This window comes from Copadichromis virginalis, linkage group LG10, assembly GCF_057382275.1.
Source record: "Copadichromis virginalis isolate Kocher_CV1m ecotype Utaka linkage group LG10, C_Virginalis_male_GT1.1, whole genome shotgun sequence".
Lineage (NCBI taxonomy): Eukaryota > Metazoa > Chordata > Actinopteri > Cichliformes > Cichlidae > Copadichromis > Copadichromis virginalis.
Genome location: NC_140627.1, coordinates 20,306,623 through 20,325,721, shown reverse-complemented (window position 1 = coordinate 20,325,721; position 19,099 = coordinate 20,306,623). Strand labels below are relative to the sequence as shown.

The 19,099-nt window shown below is 41.7% G+C and overlaps 1 protein-coding gene across 4 annotated transcripts; it reads left to right on the top strand.

Moving 5' to 3' along the window:
- The first annotated feature begins 329 nt into the window (after window positions 1-329).
- Window positions 330-19,067, top strand: LOC146700366 (clustered mitochondria protein homolog). Of its 4 annotated transcripts, XM_085470533.1 has the most exons (30): window positions 330-649; window positions 893-969; window positions 4,275-5,594; window positions 6,659-6,819; window positions 6,908-7,079; window positions 7,362-7,502; window positions 7,586-7,716; window positions 7,798-7,952; window positions 8,135-8,260; window positions 8,349-8,538; window positions 8,619-8,711; window positions 8,913-9,131; window positions 9,260-9,435; window positions 9,553-9,864; window positions 9,964-10,097; window positions 10,408-10,509; window positions 10,644-10,744; window positions 10,825-10,977; window positions 11,382-11,444; window positions 11,533-11,780; window positions 11,934-12,018; window positions 13,578-13,731; window positions 14,791-14,930; window positions 15,042-15,122; window positions 15,550-15,675; window positions 17,085-17,206; window positions 17,362-17,455; window positions 17,537-17,671; window positions 17,755-17,828; window positions 17,960-19,067. In XM_085470533.1, exons 3-30 carry the CDS (start codon window positions 4,319-4,321, stop codon window positions 18,054-18,056), a joined length of 5,061 nt encoding a protein of 1,686 aa, XP_085326659.1. In that variant the 5' UTR covers window positions 330-649; window positions 893-969; window positions 4,275-4,318; the 3' UTR covers window positions 18,057-19,067. The 4 variants fall into 4 exon arrangements, with proteins under 4 accessions (XP_085326659.1, XP_085326658.1, XP_085326656.1 ...); XM_085470532.1 differs by having other exon boundaries at window positions 8,349-8,487; window positions 11,533-12,018; XM_085470530.1 differs by having other exon boundaries at window positions 11,533-12,018.
- The last annotated feature ends 32 nt before the right edge of the window (window positions 19,068-19,099 follow it).

The window sequence follows — 19,099 nt, the reverse complement described above, 5'->3', positions numbered from 1 at the left end:
AAACATGGTTCTGTCAGTTTGTCAGTCGACACTTGTCTCCTAGCAAACGTCCCATTCTAGAACGTTCCCACAGTTGTCTTGGTGACTGTGCTCAGAATGCAAATGTACCGCTGCAGCGCTTCCATGGCAACCAGAGAGCTGCTTTCAGACTGATGCCTGAGTTTTCAGCGCACCTACTGGAGCCTCATTTCCAGCACTGAGTGTCTGAGGAGGTGTTTGCTGTGTCATGTTTACATCTCACACAATGTGAAAAGGCGCCAGCCCTCGTCCCAGTCCTCCTCCTCTTCCTCCTCCTTCTCCTGCTGATGCTATTTATATACATTGCACGTGCTCACACGTTCAAGATTGATAGAGAAAGCATGGGCCGATCTGAATACAGGAAGTTGCATCATGAGCGGCAGAAAGGTTGCCCTCTTCTGGACTTGGACGGGTACTGTGTGTTTGAGCAGAGGGCCTGCCACAGCTCCTCTCCTCCCCTTGAAGGGCAGACACACACATAGTTTGTGTAATGTGGTTTCGCTGTAAGGACTGGGGAGCCTCCTGCTCTGGAGGAAAGCCTGAGGAAACTTACGTTTCTGATTCCATGAGGAGCAGGAGAATCTGGAGAAGATTAAACAGACTGACAGACTCAGTCTTTCTACACTGGATGGTAGGGTTGTAGATTTGCTACATTAATCTGTAATGAACTGATGTGATTTTCTCTGTTTTGAGACATGTGCGCTCATTTTCTGCTGTGCTTGTGTTCTCATGAGGTCAAAATAATGTGTGCTACATGTTACATATAAAATCATAACTCTGTCCATTTCAGATCTTCTGCTGTTTTACTTTGGCTCTTTTGAAGCTTTTTAGAGGATATTTTTCTCCTTCTCATCTGTTTTCTTCCTCATTCCAGGATTTTTACACATCCAACATCACTGCTGAGTTCGCCTGATCAGAATTTGTCTCTGAGGTTTTCCAGGCCCTTCCACTGTAAGGTGACACCTCTGCAGGAATACTTCATGATTGTCCTGTCATCAGCTGTCGTCTAAGGCTCTAAGCTGCTTGCATTTACACATGACACACACACGCACGCTTGTGGCAGTGTCAAAACTAGAACTCAGTTACGGCTTAGACGCTCACACCAGACTGAAAGTGCGTGCTTCTGATGTCTACTAACCTCAGCCAGAAGTACGACTGTACATCACAGCTGCAAGCTGAGAAGTTAAAACGTGATACTAAAATATAATTAGTTTGGGTTTTTTTGTGTGTTTGCTTTGGGTAGCATAAGACAGCGTTATCAAATGTGCAGTCAGGAATTTGTATTGTGGGGGGAAACAGTTATCTGATCCAATCCTAAATTTGTAAGTTTGCTCCCTTGTAATGAAATCATCAGACTCTCGTTTTATGGTAGTTTCAATCTAATAGAGAGAGACAGAATATCAACCAAAAATCCAGAAGAAGGACATTATAAAAAAGTTATAAATTGTTTTAAATGTCATTGATCGAAATAGGTTTTTCATTCCCAAGCAAAACATGACTTTGTACTTTTGCTTGTTAGCAAGCACAGGCAAAAGACGTTTCTTGTAGATGGTCACTAGGTTTGCACACATCCTAGAAGGGAATTTGACCCACTCCTCTTTACAGAAACTGTGAAAATTTTCAGGCTGCCCCCCTCAGATTTTTTACAGGGTGAGGTCTAGAAGTCTGGAGATCAGCAATGCTACTCCATTACCTTGAAGTGTTTCTTCTTTAGCCCCTCCTTTGTTGCCATGGTGGCATGTTTTGGGTAGCTGTCATGGTGAAAGAGCCATCCTATGAGACACCTTCAGGGCTCTGGCTGAAAGAAGGAGGTTCTCATTAGGGGTTGGCGATATAAACGATATACGATAGAAACGATTTGGCCAACAATAGAGATTTGACTATACCGCTCTATCGCGATAGCACATGTTGATGATGTCATCAAGCTGCGCCTGGTTTGGTCAAAAGCATGGCAGTGGCTACAACCATTATCTGCAAATTATGCCGAGAGTCATAGCAAAGAGATGAAGCACTTTTGAAATATGGGGAAAGCCAAAAACTGTGCTTCCTCCACTTCCGTAACATTGATTTATTAATGTTGAATTCTCTCGCAGCTGCTCTATGTTGCAGTATATTAATAACTAACCTTGTGTTGTGGATGAATGATCTCAGTTGTTCTCCTGACTGAAGTTTGGCCCGTGTATAGCATCCTGCTATGCGATTGCATTAGTCCCTAACCACCAGAATCCCTCACGTTAACTTTTATCGAGTGGAAAAAAGTTGGCGTTCATCCTCCAGCTTCACTGTGCTAATGTTTTGCTAACATAGCTGTGTTGTTAGCAATCACGTAGCACAACATTATATACCAGGTAGTCCAACTTCAGTAACCCTGCAAACTCCACTGCTGTTTAGTTTTCTGTCTTCATTATTTTGGAAGTGGTAGGTGGAAACTAGCAAGCTAACTTCCTGTTAACTTCTAACTCTGTTAAATTTAATAACTTCTGTTTTCATGGATGCCTGGATGTTAAACTTAATTGTTACACCTGGTAAAGCAGCAACGCTGATGATTTTATTAAAGATTAAAGAATTTAGACCATTTTTAACTCTCAGTGTTCGTTTGACTTTAGGACCTGATGGGCTCAAAATGTGGTCATAAATATTTTGTACTTGGAAATCGGTTTTGTATGTCTAAAAATATTTGTGTGTGTGTGTAAAAAAGATTTGTATGTGTAAAAATAATTTGTGTGTGCATAAAAAAGATTTGTATGTGTAAAAAAAATTTGTGTGTGCGTAAAAAAGATTTGTATGTGTAAAAAAGACCTGCAGTTCAAAAAAGCGCCCCTCTGACAGCCAAACCCACTGTTCTCTGACTGGATTGTTACATTTGTGATTGACATGACATTGACCAATCAGATGAAAGGAAGAAAAATCGGGTCAAAATTCGTACTTGTAACTTGCAGGGTTTTTTTTTTTTTGGCTAAGTCCATAGACAAATCTTTTTTACGCACGCACAAATTCTTTTTACACATACGAAACTGATTTACAAGTACAAAATATTTATGACCACATTTTGAGCCCATAATGGAGTTTTGGACCCAGATTACTCCGCGAAGCTCCTCACTACGGCAGTCGTAATGCTCTGACAATCCATCAAGCAGTGCGGCTTACCAAAGTTGTACTAAAACATTTTTTAACAGATTTCTGCAGCCAAAATCGGTTCGAGGTCAGTAAACACAACCAGAATGCATACATAAGGCACACTCTCGATTTCTGAGAAAATTAAGGTATTTTAAGTGTGCCTTATAGTGTGGAAAACACGTTATACAGAAGAAAAGAATATATCGCGATATATATCGTTACCGCACATGCTTCAAATTATATCGCGATATGAATTTTAGGCCATATCACCCAGCCCTAGTTCTCATCCAAGATTTTACAGTATATGACCCTGTCCGATAGTGCCTCAATGTGGTGGAGTCTTCCTGTACCCTTAGCTGAAAACAGCCCTAAAGCATGATGTTTCCACCTCTATGCTTGACTGTGGGTTTGGTGATCTTTGGGTGATACTCAGCATTTCTTATCCTTCAAACATGGTGGCTCAAGTTTAGTTTCATTTGGTCACAGCACTTCATTTACATGTTTTCTGTAAATGATAAAGAGGAGTGGGCAAACTAAAGATGGGTATTCTTCAACAGAGGGACCTTGCAGGTGCTGCAATGTTTCAATCAATTGCAGTGTAGTGTTACCACCAGTTTTCTTGGTGGCTGCCTTCAGATCATTAACATGCTCCTCCCATGAAGTTGTGGGCTAATCTGCCACCTTTCTTATGACCATCCCAACCCCATGAGGTAAGCTCTTGCATGGGGCTCTATGTTGAGGAACTGGTGAGAAACTGGTTTTGTGGACAGATGTGCTTTATACATAAAATGGGCTGAGATCCGCCAGAGATTAAATAATTCATTCCACCAATGTAAAGATAGAAAACATAGCACCAATAATGTCAGGTTTATCTAGAAAAGAAAACAATGTCTAATGTTTGTGTATGATTGCGTTGTTTTCTGGTGAAATGAGGAATAATTAGGACCATTCATTATCTCTAAATAAAGTTCCTACTTTGTCAAAACTGTAGGGTCTTGTTGCTTGGTATTTCCTAGTTTGACTTATTTGTTTCCTTTTTATTGTTGTAACTGAACAACACTGGCTCAAGTATGAAAGTATAAGTGGACTCTACTGGGGTTTGACACTAACATAGTTTTTTTTTTTTTGGTCCTCTCTAGGTCACCTTCACAGTTTTTACTTCTTTTTAGCGCATAAAGGCACCATGGGAAACATCTTCCAGTGCTGCCAGACCCTCTCAAACTACTTTAAGTGTCAGGATACACCAGGCCTGGGTGAGGCAGAAAGATCTCCTCTGCTGTCCAGCGAAGAGAGTGAATGTGAGTCACTGAGTTTGCTGGACAACTCGGAGGACGACGTGTTAACCGTCTCAACAAACAGTATAACAAACCTGGCCCTCGAACCGGAGAACTTTCTGTTTCCTGACATCATCCTAAGCAGTAGCCTGGGAGGAGATGTGACTCTGGTGGAGCCAATGGTGTGTCTGCTCGTGTCTGAGGAGGATGAAGGAGGAGGCGAGGGGATGGGCGAGCAAAGAAGCGAAGAACAAGGAAGGAGTAATGAGATGCGAGGCAGAGGGTACTCTGAGGTTGAGACTCAGACTGAAATAGAGACCCAGATTGGTATGGGGGTGCAGACTCAGACTGAGTCGCAAACAGAAGTTCAAACACAAACAGAAACACTCGAGTTCGGTAATAAGAGGGTGGTGAGGGGAGGACGTATGATCATTAATAGTGAGACTGGAAAAGAGATGCATGATTGGGATCAACATGAAGGTGTGGAACAGCTGCTTTTGGAGGCACAAACATCGGAGAAGAAAAGCAGTGACATTTGGTGTGACGTTGAAGTTTCTGCTGACTTGAAGCTGCCAGGAAAGGTAGGAAGGCAGACAGCCAAAGACAAACTCGAAGTGACGGCCACCTTAACAAAGCTAACTTTGCAGAAAGAAAGAAACACTGACCCAATTGAAGAGGAACATACAGATTCTGCCCTGAGAGAGTCGACAACCTTACAGTGCAACAAAAAGCCAGACGAGCAAAAGACTGAATCCAAACACACCTCAGTGATGCAGGCTGACCACAAGGTCAGCGGCACAAATGAAAACATTGCTGCAGTGGAGTCAGAGAAGATGACAAAATGCAGCAATAATGACACAGAAAATGTGGAAAACTTTAACCCCACTGAGGGTTGTGTGAACCTGAAACAACAGAGCAATCAGGACAATGGACAGATGGAAGAGTTAGAGCAGACTGCAAATGAAAAGCAACATAATAATATCCACATAAAAACAAACAATTCTGTGGTTCAGACAGCAGGTCATATTCAAAGTCAGGACAAGTCACATCTGCCAAAGAAGTTAGAGGAAGCCATCAAGACTGATGAGCGACAGGCAGAAGGAGAAGAAGAAGGAGAGACTAAGATTGATCGAATGACCCTTTTTTTAGTTGACAGACTGTTTCTGGGAGCAACACATGTCCAAAGTGAGTGGATTTTTTTTTTGTAGTCAGTATTACAGCTGGTTAAGCTAAGACTGTGTTTAAGAACTCATTTATTTAGTCTGAAATCTATCACAGTGAAAAACTCTGGATGATAACACCATATCTTCATTCACCTTCCTTTTCATTTTTTAGATCTTTTTCACTTCCTCGGACAAGGAGGGCATATTTTTGGTATTTTTGGTCGTGTCATTGTTTCTGTCTGTAAAAACAATAACTTAAAAAGTTTTGAAAGATTTCTGGTCAAATTTCATAGGGGTGTAGATCCTGCTCTTCAAGGACTTCAAGGTCAATTCACTAGCTGGGCCTCATTTTAGGTTTGACAGCGTTTTAGTAGGTAAAGGTGAATACTTGGACATGAATTGAGCTGCGGTTTGGGGAAGGCCTCGAAGGGGACTGGGTTTGGCGGATCCCCATGTACTAATAGGAGTGAATAAGTTAAAGAATTGAGAACAAGGAGGGAGGGAGGGTGGGGCACATAAACGAGAATGAACAGCTTGCAGAACTGGGGGAACCTATATAGATGACAACCAGCAGGAGCGTGTTTGGAGGCGTGGTCCTGCTCCTGAAATTCTGAGATATAATCTCCAAAAATTGACAAAAAGCTTTATAATTTAAAAACATTGATTCTCATAAGTGTAGTGTTTGTTGGAATGTGGAAAAGCCGAAATACACTGTAATATAAAATTATATAATAAGCTCAAGTTGTTCATGTCCAGTTATTCGCAAATCAGCATCTATTATCCATTACCCGCTCCAACATAATGTTGGGTAATCAGAGTAAACATCTGCCATGCTACCCTTATCTGATTTTTACTCCACTACAAACTTCTTAAAGTATGTATGCAATCCTCTGCACTTAGTAAATACTGCCCAGAGAGTGAGCAGGATGCTCTCGGGGTGCTTCCTGTATGATCAACTTTCCTTGTTTTTATTTTCATTTTGAATTTGTATTTTCCACCTGATTAACTCACATTAAAGTGTTTGTTTGTTTTTCAGCCAGTTTCATCTCAATGGTCTATTTTTGTCTTTTCTCTTCTGTTTAACAGCACATCCAAATCCAGCTACAGCACCCTCTGAAGATGATCTCCCAGAGCAGTCTGATGATGATAAAAGGAAAAAACTCAGTATCCAAGACATAGTTGATCTCCAAGAGACAAGTTTTACTGTCAGAATCCAGCCTCCGGGAACAGAAAGTTTTGAGCTACAGGTTCTGTTGTTAGTCCCTGTTTTCTCAAAGATTCACTTCACTGTGTCTTCATTTCACTTCAGCTCTCATGTTTCTCCTCCACCATCAGGTGACCGGCCAGATGTTGGTTGTAGAGCTCCACCAGGTGCTTATGGATCATGAGATCACCTGCCATCGCACGTGCTTCTCCCTCCAGCTGGGTGGTGTCACGCTCGACAGCCTTAATGAGCTGCACTCTGTCCCGGGCATCCGTGACGGAGCGGTGATCAAGGTGGTGGAGGGTAACTGCCTCTTCCTGTTCTTACTGCATTAGTTTTGTCTTCATGTGATGATTCACCATTTGAGTCATTTCTCAAAATAGTATTAGAGTGAAAGAAAAACATGAGTACAAAACATCCATACCTTCTTATACTGATGTTAAATTATTTAGCATTACTATTTCTGCATTTCCACTTGATAATCTTATTTCATGAGCATCTTCATATGGAAAATTCTTCCATTTAATCCCGCACTCGTGCAAGATAGATTTGAATCCTTTGTGAGCGTTGTTGCTCCTGTTGCAGAATCTTACTCGGTGCGTGATGCTCGTCTTCATCTCAGACATGTACGTGATCTTCTGAGGAGCCTCGACCCCACCGATGCGTACAACGGCGTGAACGGCAGCTCACTGTCTTACCTCACCTTCTACACCACAGGAAACAATGGTAACGCCCCTCTGTCATACATTAGGATCAGCTTCCCTATAAGAAAGCGCTCAACCCTTTCACCTTTACGTTCAACCCTGCAGATGGTCAGAGCGTGGGGAAGAGGCGAGCTTCTGAAAGGCAGTCTGTTGACTGCAGCCCTCCAGAATACGTCCTCCCCGGCTCTAAGGAGCGACCGCTGTGTCCACTTCAACCAGTCAGAGAGGACTGGAAGGTGAGCTGTCAGTTTTTCTACATGCAGTTAAGGCTGGGTAAATGTGCATTTAGTCGTGGTTAAACAACAGTGAAATGACAGCCTTTGCAGTGCCTGCGGGTCTTGACCCTCAGCAGTTGGAACCCACCTCCAGGAAACAGGAAGATGCACGGTGACTTAATATACCTGAATGTCCTGACTATGGAGGATAGAGAACTCAATATTACATCCTCTACACGGGGTTTCTTCCTCAATCAGTGAGTTTTACATGCTATAAAAAGGTTTTATCCATCCTGGCAAGATATTTTGTTCAGATGTTTCCAGTAGGTTTAATAGTTATAATTATAATTAAACATTGGTATTTCCCCTTGAGTACTATAGTTACTCAAGGGTATAAACTTGCCTTGACTTGGCGTGTGCTCTTCTCTGACTTCTTCAGGTCAACTGCCTTCAACTTTAACCCCAAACCTGCAGTTCCTAAAACCCTTTGCCATTCTCTAGTGGAGCTGCTGAGTCAAGTCAGCCCTGCTTTCAGGAAAAACTTCACCGCCCTGCAGAAGAAGAGGTGAGCCAACTGTTTGGAATCGATTTAGAACTTGTTTTAGCATGAAGCTTGACAGTAAAAATATTTTCCATCCTCTGCTGTGAGCCAGAGTTCAGCAGCACCCTTATGAGCGCATTGCAGCACCATTCCAGGTGTTCACCTGGACTGCGCCACACGAGGACCACACTCTTGACTGCGTGAGAGCGGAGGAGACGCACGCCAGCTACATGGGCCAGGATGAGCATACGGTAGTGGACGCAAGATCGAGGAGGCAACCTAAATGTGGAAATGCAGGACATGTAAAAATATAGGTTTGATTTTACATTTCAACTGATGGCGATGATGATGCTGATATTTAGGTTGTGTGTCATGATCTCAGAGTCGGGACTGGAACGAGGAGCTTCAGGGATGCAGGGAGCTCCCCGGGAGCTCCCTGCAGGAACGACTGCACAGAGAGAGGAGCATTTTCAAGGTGCGGATTCCCAACATCATCTTTCCAAGTCTGTCCTTCATTACTAATGATGCAAACCTGTGATAATCAATTTAAAGCCCAGAAGCCATGACCTCTTATAACAGTCCTCTTATGTTTCCTCTATTCTTCTTCCTCCTCTGGGACCTAATTGTTTTATTGAAACATAAACTCATTAACCAGTATTTGAATCCCTCCTCGCAGACCAACAGTGACTTTGTGGCCGCTGCGACACGAGGTGCTACGGCTGTCATTGACGGCAACATCATGCCGATAAACCCAGGGGAGTCGCCTCATTTGCAAATGTTCATGTGGAACAACCTCTTCTTCAGCCAGGGGTTTGATGTGTCTGAGCACTACCGACCACTAGGGGGAAACACTGCTGCTCACGCTGCTGCCATCTGTGACCTAAGAGGAGCTCAGGTGAGAGATCCTGATGGTATGACTGGGGAGGTGTTTGGGAGGAAATTATCATTTCAGATATCTTTAAGGGTGTAGTTATAAGGATATTAATGGTCAAACTGGTCAAAAAATAATCTGCACGGCTGCAGGCATATGCATCAGTGGACATAGAGGGGCTACACACAATCGGCACAGTTGTGGTGGATTATCGTGGTGTCCGAGTTATTGCACAGACGATCATTCCTGGGATACTTGAGAAAAATCAGGAGGAGAGTATAGTGTACGGCTCCAATGACAACGGCAAGACAGTGTTTACTCATCCGAGGTAACATTCCTACATACTCAGTGAAATCTTATATTGTAGCTCTTGATCGAAAAGCCGGACGTGCCCTTTTATTTTGTCACTATTACTGCAGCTGAGCAGGAGTGTGTTTTATGGCAGGTTTCTGGAGCTGCTGGATAAAACCAGTAAGCAGCTGAGAATCCAGCGTCACCAGGTTTTAGACCACAACAACAGACCGGTGGAGCTTTGCTCTGGCATCGAGACCATAGGCATCCTGGGTAATGATGGACGACCTTACATCTTGGACCTCCTGCGAACCTTCCCCCCAGATCTTAACTTCCAGTTCTCAGAGACAGAGGAGAGGAGGGAGGAGGTGCCGAAGGAGTGCCAGAGCTTTGGTTACCCATGTCTCCATTGTCACAGTCTGGCCAGCCTGAGACCTGAGCTGATTGAGGCCTTCATTCAGCACAGGTGAGGGAGACTTTCAGAACTGAACTACTAGACCAGCAGGATGAGCCAATGTTAGAAAATGAGCTTTCTCATCTTCTTATCTTTTATTTTATGATGTAGGTATGAGCTTTTCATGAAGATGGTGTCGCATGAGCTGAGCCAGCTGACTGAACAGGATGAAGCCACAGAGTGGAGTGAGAAGCCCATCTGTGATTCAGATACTAGGGAGAGACCTGCAGCCAGTGCTGACATGGGTGAATAAGACCTTATACAGTGAATAAAGTGAATATGACATATGTACAGAGGTGTCATGCTGAGAAAGATCATTGCAGATGTGATGTTTGATTTTAAACTGTTGATGGAGAAATCTACAGAAGGTCAGAAGAAGCTGGAACACATGCAATAATCTGCACACACTAAAGAATTTTTATCATAGGCCTGAATCACAGATGATAGAGCCACAAAATGAAAATGCAAATATCAAATGTTAACAGATGTGTGAGGGCAAAGAAAGCGGATTATCTTCATGTTGGCTAACAATACTTTCATATTTGATTTTTGTAGAAATAAGTAAAAGAAATGCGATCCTGAAAGCTTGTAGAGCCGTCGGCTCAGTGAGTGACTCCTGCTTTGACATCCGCTTCAATCCTGATGTTTGCTCTCCAGGTACTGAACACCCTCGTGCTCACATACAAATACTCAGAGTAATATATATATATATATATATATATATATATATATATATATATATGTATGTATATGTTGTCAGATTAAAGATGAACTGTGTGTCTTTCCTGCAGGTGCTCGATTCCCTGCTGAGTGTTTAGAGGAGGTTCAGAGGCAAAGGTGCCTGCTGTGGGAGGCAGCTGCTTTTCTCCTGTCGCATCAGATCCCAGCAATGGTCAGTTGTGTGTGGAGTGATAATGTTTAAGTGTATCGCATAAAGTGTAAGATGATGTGTGTGTGTCATTTCTGTTATAGTTGATGGACTGTCTTGACCACACAGCAGTGCCAATGGATGGCGGAAGTCTGACCTCAGCGCTTCATCAGCGGGGTGTGAACGTGCGATATCTGGGCACCATACTGAGGGAGCTCGGCAGGGTGGAGGAGAGAAGACGACTCGGCCATATACAGGCACATAATACAGCTATTAATAACCATACCACATAAATGCTATTATTCAGCATATATGAATAAGGCGGGTCTGTTAGGCTGGTGCAGCGTGCATTTTTTTCCACTGAATATACCGCATTGTATAAGAAACCTGTTCCTAATCATTATTGTTGTTATTATTATAAGCTTTGTTTATTTTGCAAGAAAATAGAAAAGCGGTTGTCATATCAAGAAATCAAGAAACATCTCTGAAATCAAAAGTTTAAACCTTCATCAAGCCTTTAAATGTTTGTTCATATAGTGTGAAGCAGCAAGAGCTGGCTTCTCAATATTAGCCTTCACACGTAGATTGTGAAGACTGAGCTAGTCCTGCAGTTTGATCTCATGAACTTTTTCTCGAAGTCTTCTCTCCTCTTCCCTTACAGAGAATTTGCGTCAGTGAAATCATCCTCAGAAGTGCCAAACACATCTTCAGGACCTACCTGCAGGTGCTCAGATTAAGAAAACACATGTACTAATCACTACGCAACCTATCATTGTTTTTGATTTATCAGCAATTACCTTATTTTCTCCCAGGATGTGGAACCTGCAGCTTTCTCTGCAGCTGTCAGTCACTTCCTAAACTGCCTCCTGACCTCCTCCTCCTGCTTCCCCGACTCCTTCTCAGACGAGCTGCTCTCCCGTCGCAGGAGCCGCCGACGCCGGAGTCACGGGAGTCGAGTCACATTGTTGAGTGACAGCGTGTGGGCTAGGCTGACGTCCGGCGAGCTGTGGGGCAGGATCAGGGCTGAGGCTCGAGATTATTATCACTACACATTTGACAGGTGTTTGCGTGCGTGCGTGCGTGTGTGTGTGTGTGTGTGTGTGTGTGTGTGTGTGTGTGTGTGTGTGTGTGTGTGTGTGTGTGTGTGTGTGTGCCTATGTGTTCCTGGATATGTGCAGCAAGACTTTCACACTGTCATCCTCTCTGTGTTCAGTGAAAGTATAGATGAAGTAATAGAAAAGCACAACCTTCAGAGGATCTCCCTGCTGAGAGAGATTGCCATCAAGACAGGCATCCAGGTCAGACATCTCTTCATAATACAGCAACCTATGAACTTAAATTAAGTCTCCATCCCATAAGTCTCCATACTGCCAATGCTACGTGAAATCACAACATCTGTATCATAGAATACTCAACACACTGCTTTATTTGGTCAAGACATAACAGACGGGACAAAAATATGGAGAAAAAATACATAAAAATGTTGATCACTGACCATGAGTCAACATTTCTACCCCTTTGCAGAAGCTGACGTGAGGTAATCTAGTTTATTTTTTTGCCACACTTCTGTTCTTTCAAGGTCAAAAAAGATAAGATCTGGATTCAATGTTATCCTACATTTATCCAAGAATTTTTTTTTTAAATTAGAGAATACATTTTTTAATATCCAAAACATTTAAATTTCAATAACAATTAAATGACAAATACATTTAGATTGTATTAATAGCAATAAGTCGACAGATGATTCTCAGCCAACAAGGCTGATCAACAAGATGATCAGCCTTAGAAAAAAAGAGATAACATACTACCAAAGATTTCAATTCAAATAATCCTCAGCTTTCAGCGTTACCTTAATTTTTTGTGGCATAGATTCAACAAGGTGTTGAAAACACTGCTCAGAGATTTTAATTTTGGGTGCACTGTGGACATGGTCAGCAACAGTACTCAGGTAACCTGTGGTATTTAAATGATACTTAGTCGGTAGTAATGAGCCCAGAAAAATATCCCCAACAGCATTTCACCACCATCAGCCTGGTGTTAAAAGGCTAGATGGAGCCATGCTTTCATGTCGTTTACTTTAAATTCTGACCCTACCATCCAAATGTTGCAACGGAAAACGAGATTCATGAAATCAGGCAACATGTTTGAATTATAGCATCCATATCCTGTTCTTTCCTGTTCCTATTAGCCTGAAGCAGTCTTGATATTCTCCTCCGACCTCTGTCATCAGCAAAGCATTTTCACCTACTGAACTGCCGCTTACTGGATATTTTCTCTTTCTCGGACCAAGATCTGTAAACTCTAGAGTTGGTAGGAAAATCCCAGCAGATCAGCACTTTCTGAAATTAACTATGTCATGTTAAAGGTCACTAAAATAACATTTTGCCCCCATTATGATGATCTTGCCCATGTCACAGGTTGCTGCCATGTGACTGGCTGATTAGATATTTGTCTTAACGAGCAGCTGAACAGGCATACCTAATGAAGTGGCCAGTGAATGTATTAATGAACAGTGTGGCAGTCTAGGATCTAAAGTTAAGCGACTTAAGAGGCATATAGAGCTGTTTTTGCACTTATTACATTTATTTAACATTTGTTAAATAGTTTTAATCATGACATTCATGGGTGAAAAGTGAATGTTTTTTTACTTTAGTTTTTCTCTTAAATCCATAATTCTATTTCTTGTGGTTTTACACAAGAAATAGAATATTGACATCAAGCTTCAGAGTTTTTGATGGCTGAAGTTCACAATTTACTGTGCTTAGAGCAGAAAATCAGACCAAAAACCACAAAGTTATTAAATCCAACTTTTAAAGTGCATCTGCTTTCCTCCTCCATTCCCTTTCTCTGTGTTCAGGTGCAGCTGAGGGAATATGTGTTTGAGTCTCGACACAGGCCGGCATTTGGTGAGGAGGACATCGTCAACATGTTTCCCGTGGTCCGGCATCTCAAGCCTACGTCATCGGATGCCACGCAGCTTGTTCAGCAAGCCCAGCTGGCAGTGCAGCAGGGTGAGACATAAGCACAAATATAGACGTAAACAGCATAATATACAGTGTATGTGTTCTTCTTCTTTTTCTTACAGTAAAATTAAATGTGGCCCTCAATGTAAAAGGAGTTTGAGATCCCTACATTTTAACATCCTGCAGCAGCAGGAGCTGCTTCCCTCCAAACATCAACACAAACTCTAAATGTCACTAACTAAAAATATCACACATCTGATAGGGGCAAATGTGTGGCGTGGGAAGAAGCGTTAACAGTATGCTTACACAATCAACAGGAGGTTTTAACGCGCTATTTGTTATTTGTTTGCATTTGCATTGCAAGAAAGAAAAATCACTGTTTTAAAAGTAACTTCCTAATGTGCTCTGTGTGTGAGGAAGTTCTCACATGCAAATTGAAAGAGTATAGTTCTTTGTTCCTGTTCATAGTGGCGACACTGACTCTATTTTAATGCCAGTGATACAAGATCCACACTTCTCATTCTGTAATAAAATACATTCTTAATCTAATATGGAGCTTCAGCAGCCAGTCAGTCACAAAAACCAAGCAAATGTCTTTTAATGTTGCACTCACCATAAGTTACCATGGTGATATAGCCAGGTAAAGAGACAGCCACTTTCATACGCCAACTTTAAGCTCTACATGGCTTGCTGAGCCCATCTGGCTTTATAGTGAAGGCCACAGAGCAAGGTAGGTGGATGCTGGACCTCATCACCTATATTGAAATCATCTCAAGAAGGCTTTCCAGCTTATATAAGAAGAGTAAGCAATCAATAACCTGTACAGTCATCTCATCAGTCTACATGTAGACATGTGTGGATGATTTTATGACACACTTAAATATGTGCGTTTATACCAAGCATGTGCACATATTAAACATGACCGCATTTATGCTATATGTGCTGTATTGTGCCACTCAGTTCCTTGTATTTAACACGATCTATGATGCACATTGTCAATACAGATCCTGATAATGGATCTGCTCGAAGGCCAGTCCTCATATGAGGAGCAGATATTCATTTCTGTTTATTTGCTGTGCATTAATAGTATTTTGTGTTTGATTTTAGGGCTCCTCAAGGAATGCTACGACTTGATTAGTCAGGCCCTGACTCTATTCAGCAGTGTGTGTGGGGTCCTGCATGAGGACGTGTGCATGTGCCTGCGCCTCCTCGGACGGCTCAGCTACATCTTGGGAGAAAACGCAGATGTAAATATTCATTATGTTAATTTATACAATGAACCAGTACTTAACTTTCTGAATCAAGCAGACCATAGTTATGTACAGCAATGTTTCCTGTAACGTGTCCATGCATTGCAGGCCCTCAGCCACCAAGAAAAGGCCGTAATGAGTTCTGAGAGACTGCATGGTATAGACCATCCACAGACCATACAAGATTATGTGAGTTTCGTCACTTTTTCATTAATTTACAGACAGTCTTGTTATGTTATTTGTGTTGTCTTCCACCCTAACGATCTCCAGTCCACACATCTTATTAAAATATATATATAGTGATATTTTTCAGTGGCACAATCCCTATTTACAGATCTGCAGTTAAAGAAGAAAAAAAAAAGGATAGTTTCATTAACATCAGCATCATTTTTTTTTCAAGTCTTGACCCTGTGATGTGGATAAAGACACTTATCATGTTTTTTAAAATCCATCTATAGAACCCAAGTTTGCTCATATTGGCCTCACAGTTCTGCAGCTGTTACCGACTGGATCTAGGGATTATTTTTTTCATGTAGAAATTAAAACAAAAACTAGCCAAACGCTTAACTGTATTTATTAAAATATGTCTTTGATATATTATCATTTTATGCTTCAGACCTTTTTGACCCTCTACTGCTTTGCTGGAGGCCACCACTTGACCTCTCTACAGCTGCTGTATCGTGCTCGGTACCTCACCCTGCTTGTTGGTGGAGATGATCATCCACAAGTAGCATTACTGGATGTAAGTGAGATCCCACCTGATTTATTTATTTATTGAGCAGGTGACCACATACTTTAAAAGCAAAAAGGCCCAAAAAAAATAATCTTTTAAAAAAAAGTATATTAGCGTGTTTGGTTTGGCAAAGATTTTATGGTGGGTATCTTTCCTGATACCGCTCTCCCCATGTATCCGGGCTTGTGACCGCTACTAGGAGCACACAGGCTTGTGTCCCACCTGTGGTTAGGTTAAGAAGAGAGGTGATGACCAAGAAAGAACACTACAGATGTGACGTTTGTTTTGTGAGTGTTGATGGAGAAGTATAGAGAAGGCCAGAATTAGCTTGACTGTGTCTGTGGCTCTAGAGAAAGCATATTATAGGGTGACAAGAGAGGAAGTGTGGTACTGCATGAGGAAGTCAAAAGTCACAGAGAAGTATGCGAGGGATGGGAAATCAAGACAGTGGTGAGGTGTACAGTAGAAGTGACACATGGGTTCAAAGTGGAGGCTACGTCGGGGATCGGCTCTGAGCTCCTTCTTGTTGACAGTAGTGATGGACAGACTGACAGATGACATCAGGCGGGAGTCTCAATGGACTATAATGCTCGCAGATGATATTGTAGATGATCTGTAGTGAGATTAGAAAGCAGGTGGAGGAAAGCCTGGAGAGGTGGAGGTATTTACTGAAGAGACGAATGATGAAAGTTAATAGAAGCAAGACAGAATACATGTGTGTGAATGAGGGGAGGCAAAAAGAAAGGTTAAGACAGTGAAGGTAGATAAGTTTAAATACCTGAGGTCAACTTTTCAAAGGTGGGGCCAATACAGACTGAAGGGGAAGGTTTACAAAATGGTAGTGAGACCTGCTATGATGTACGGTATAGAGACAGCAAAAAGACGAGGTGGAGCTGGAGGTGGCAGAGATAAGGATGCTCAGGTTTCATTGGACGTATATTATATATGAGTACATCAGAGAGACAGCTGCGGTTGAGCTGCTTTTCTAATGTAAAAAAAAAAAACCCTCTTACCATCAAGCTTTTTTTATTTGGACATTCAAAACAGTTGAGGAAAATAAGAACTCCGAAAAGCAGAAAACCTGTTGGTGTGTCAGTGTTCCCAGGCCAGCCAAGAGATGGAAACCCCAGGTCTACCTCAGGGCCTCCTTTCAGTAGGACATGCTTGCCCAGGAGGCATCCTAATCAGATACCCGAACCACCTCAACTGACTCCTTTTGATATTTTAATGAGTGAAATATAAAGTAAAAGTCTGAGAATATGTAACACATTATATAAGAATCACAATATTATGTGACACAGTGGTAGTCTATGTGATATTGCACTGGTTAAAAGGTCAAAGTGGGTCATATCCATGAAATACTCAAGAGTAAGAGCTCATTTGTGCGTTTGTGTCCCTGTTTTGCTCCTCTGTGTTAGAGCATGCTAGGTCTGGTACTTCATGGACTGATGGAGTATGAGCTGTCCCTGAAGTTCCTGCAGAATGCCTTAACTTTAACCTCAAAATACCACGGTGTCACATCCCTGAAACACGCAAACAGGTACGTGACACACTTTGTCCTCACGCTCCTGCTTCTTGCATAAAAAACATAGATTCAGTTACAGAAAGTTTGAAAGACAACTGCTGTGATCTTCCTGTTCACATTTGAATTTTCTGTGCAAAAAAATAGCCTTTCCATGTCTTTCTTCTGCACAGTCATCACCTGCTGGCCACTGTGTATGAGAGTAAAGGAGAGTTTCGATCAGCTCTGCACCACGAGAAAGAAGCTTATTCAATATATAAGAGCCAGGTGTGTTTTAGAATAAAGTGTTTTCTGGTGTTATGTCCATGCATTCTGCTCTGGATTTTAACTGTTGCTGAACATGTGTAGGTTGGTGAGAACCATAACAGCACTACGGAAAGCTCGGAATACCTGAAGAGCCTCACTCAGCAGGCTGTGATCCTTCAGAAAGCCATCAACCAAATATACAGCAACACACCTGGTGCCTGTATTCCACCACCAAAGGTTTGCACAGTTTGGATGTTATGTGAACATACACAGATATGCAGTGCATGCATTTCTGGTTGTGACTGTCTGTTTTTCTCTAGTTTTCCACACCGAACCTTCCCACAATACTCCAGCAGCTCAACCTGACATGTGGAATCATTCTCATCCCCCTCAGGTGATTACTGAAACAGACACAGGATCAAAAGTAGCCACTAATGTCCCAGTTTAACACTCCCTGATTAAAACTGTTCATGTAAATGTGCTTTTCCCTCTCACTTTATATATGTTTTGCCTTTTCCTTTCTAGTGGAAAAGAAATTGACGAGCTCCGGGCTGAGTTTAAAGGAAAAGTAAAAGTGAAAACGGAAGAGCTTGAAAATCAATTGTTACGTTCTGTGGAGTAGAAACAACAATACTGACTTATGAACTAAAAACACAACCACAATGGGACACCTGCATGATCTGTGAAAGTGACTGTGGACAATGAGCAGCAATGGCGGATGAAAGCGAGGCAAAACAATGCCGTTATTAAACAGGTCACCCAGGTGCACCTGTCTCCTGTTAAAAGAGGACTTTGCTCTGCTGTTGTCAGTAGACATAGATTATCAGTGCCATAATAAAGCTCTTGCCGAACTGTACGGCACTGTACGTGATGGCAAACACGTTCAACTCACTTCCTTTTTGTCGTGAAAGTAGATAAATAAAAGCAAGAATTGTGCTGCTAGATGAATGGAAAAGCACAGTAAGCTTTACACTGTGCATACAGAGAAAAAAATATATAGCCACAGTGTTTAATATCTCAGATTGTGAAATGGCATGTCGTCTTCTTGCACTACCCTGAGTGTCCACTGGGTTTCACACTTGTGCCATGAGCATTTCTCAGAACAAAGTAGAGTAGATAGGTTCCCATTATGCAGAAGAAATAGATTTTTTTTAAGTAACTATTTTATAGGCTTATATTAAGTGTGTGTTTTGTATTGTGCGATAGGCCACAGACCTGAAAGTCCAACATTTATGTTACTTGTGTGAATCAAGTAACATTCGAGTGAGAATAGGTAGGCTGTGGGCACTTTAATGAATACATTTTATTGTGTGAGACTGATTTAGATGTGTACCACAATTTAGTTGTTATTAATATCATCTTATTTTTTTATTCTTCTATTATATAATAACAGAAAGCTTAAAAATGAGAGGATTAGGCTTTGAGATTGCATTTCTACTTCATAAAAACAGCGACAGTTTTATATATTTTATATATTATTCCATCTGAAAACTATCCGAGTATTTCTGATATAGCTTCCTGTGAGTTGTTTAGTATAAATCAACATCTGTAGAGCCGAAGCATGGCGGTGTAATTTCATCTATTCAAATCAAAACATGGATGCAGCTGACAATAAAAATGACTTATAACGCCATGGTGACTATGGTTTTTTTTTTCATTTAATTT

What these genes read in the sequence shown, in the direction of transcription:
- LOC146700366 (XM_085470530.1), top strand. Translation starts at nt 4,319, where the DNA reads ATGGGAAACATCTTCCAGTGCTGCCAGACCCTCTCAAACTACTTTAAG. An exon ending in CTACACCACAGGAAACAATG is followed by an intron (nt 7,503 to 7,585) that starts GTAACGCCCCTC and finishes TCAACCCTGCAG; the next exon opens with ATGGTCAGAGCGTGGGGAAG. An exon ending in ATCATTCTCATCCCCCTCAG is followed by an intron (nt 17,829 to 17,959) that starts GTGATTACTGAA and finishes TTTCCTTTCTAG; the next exon opens with TGGAAAAGAAATTGACGAGC.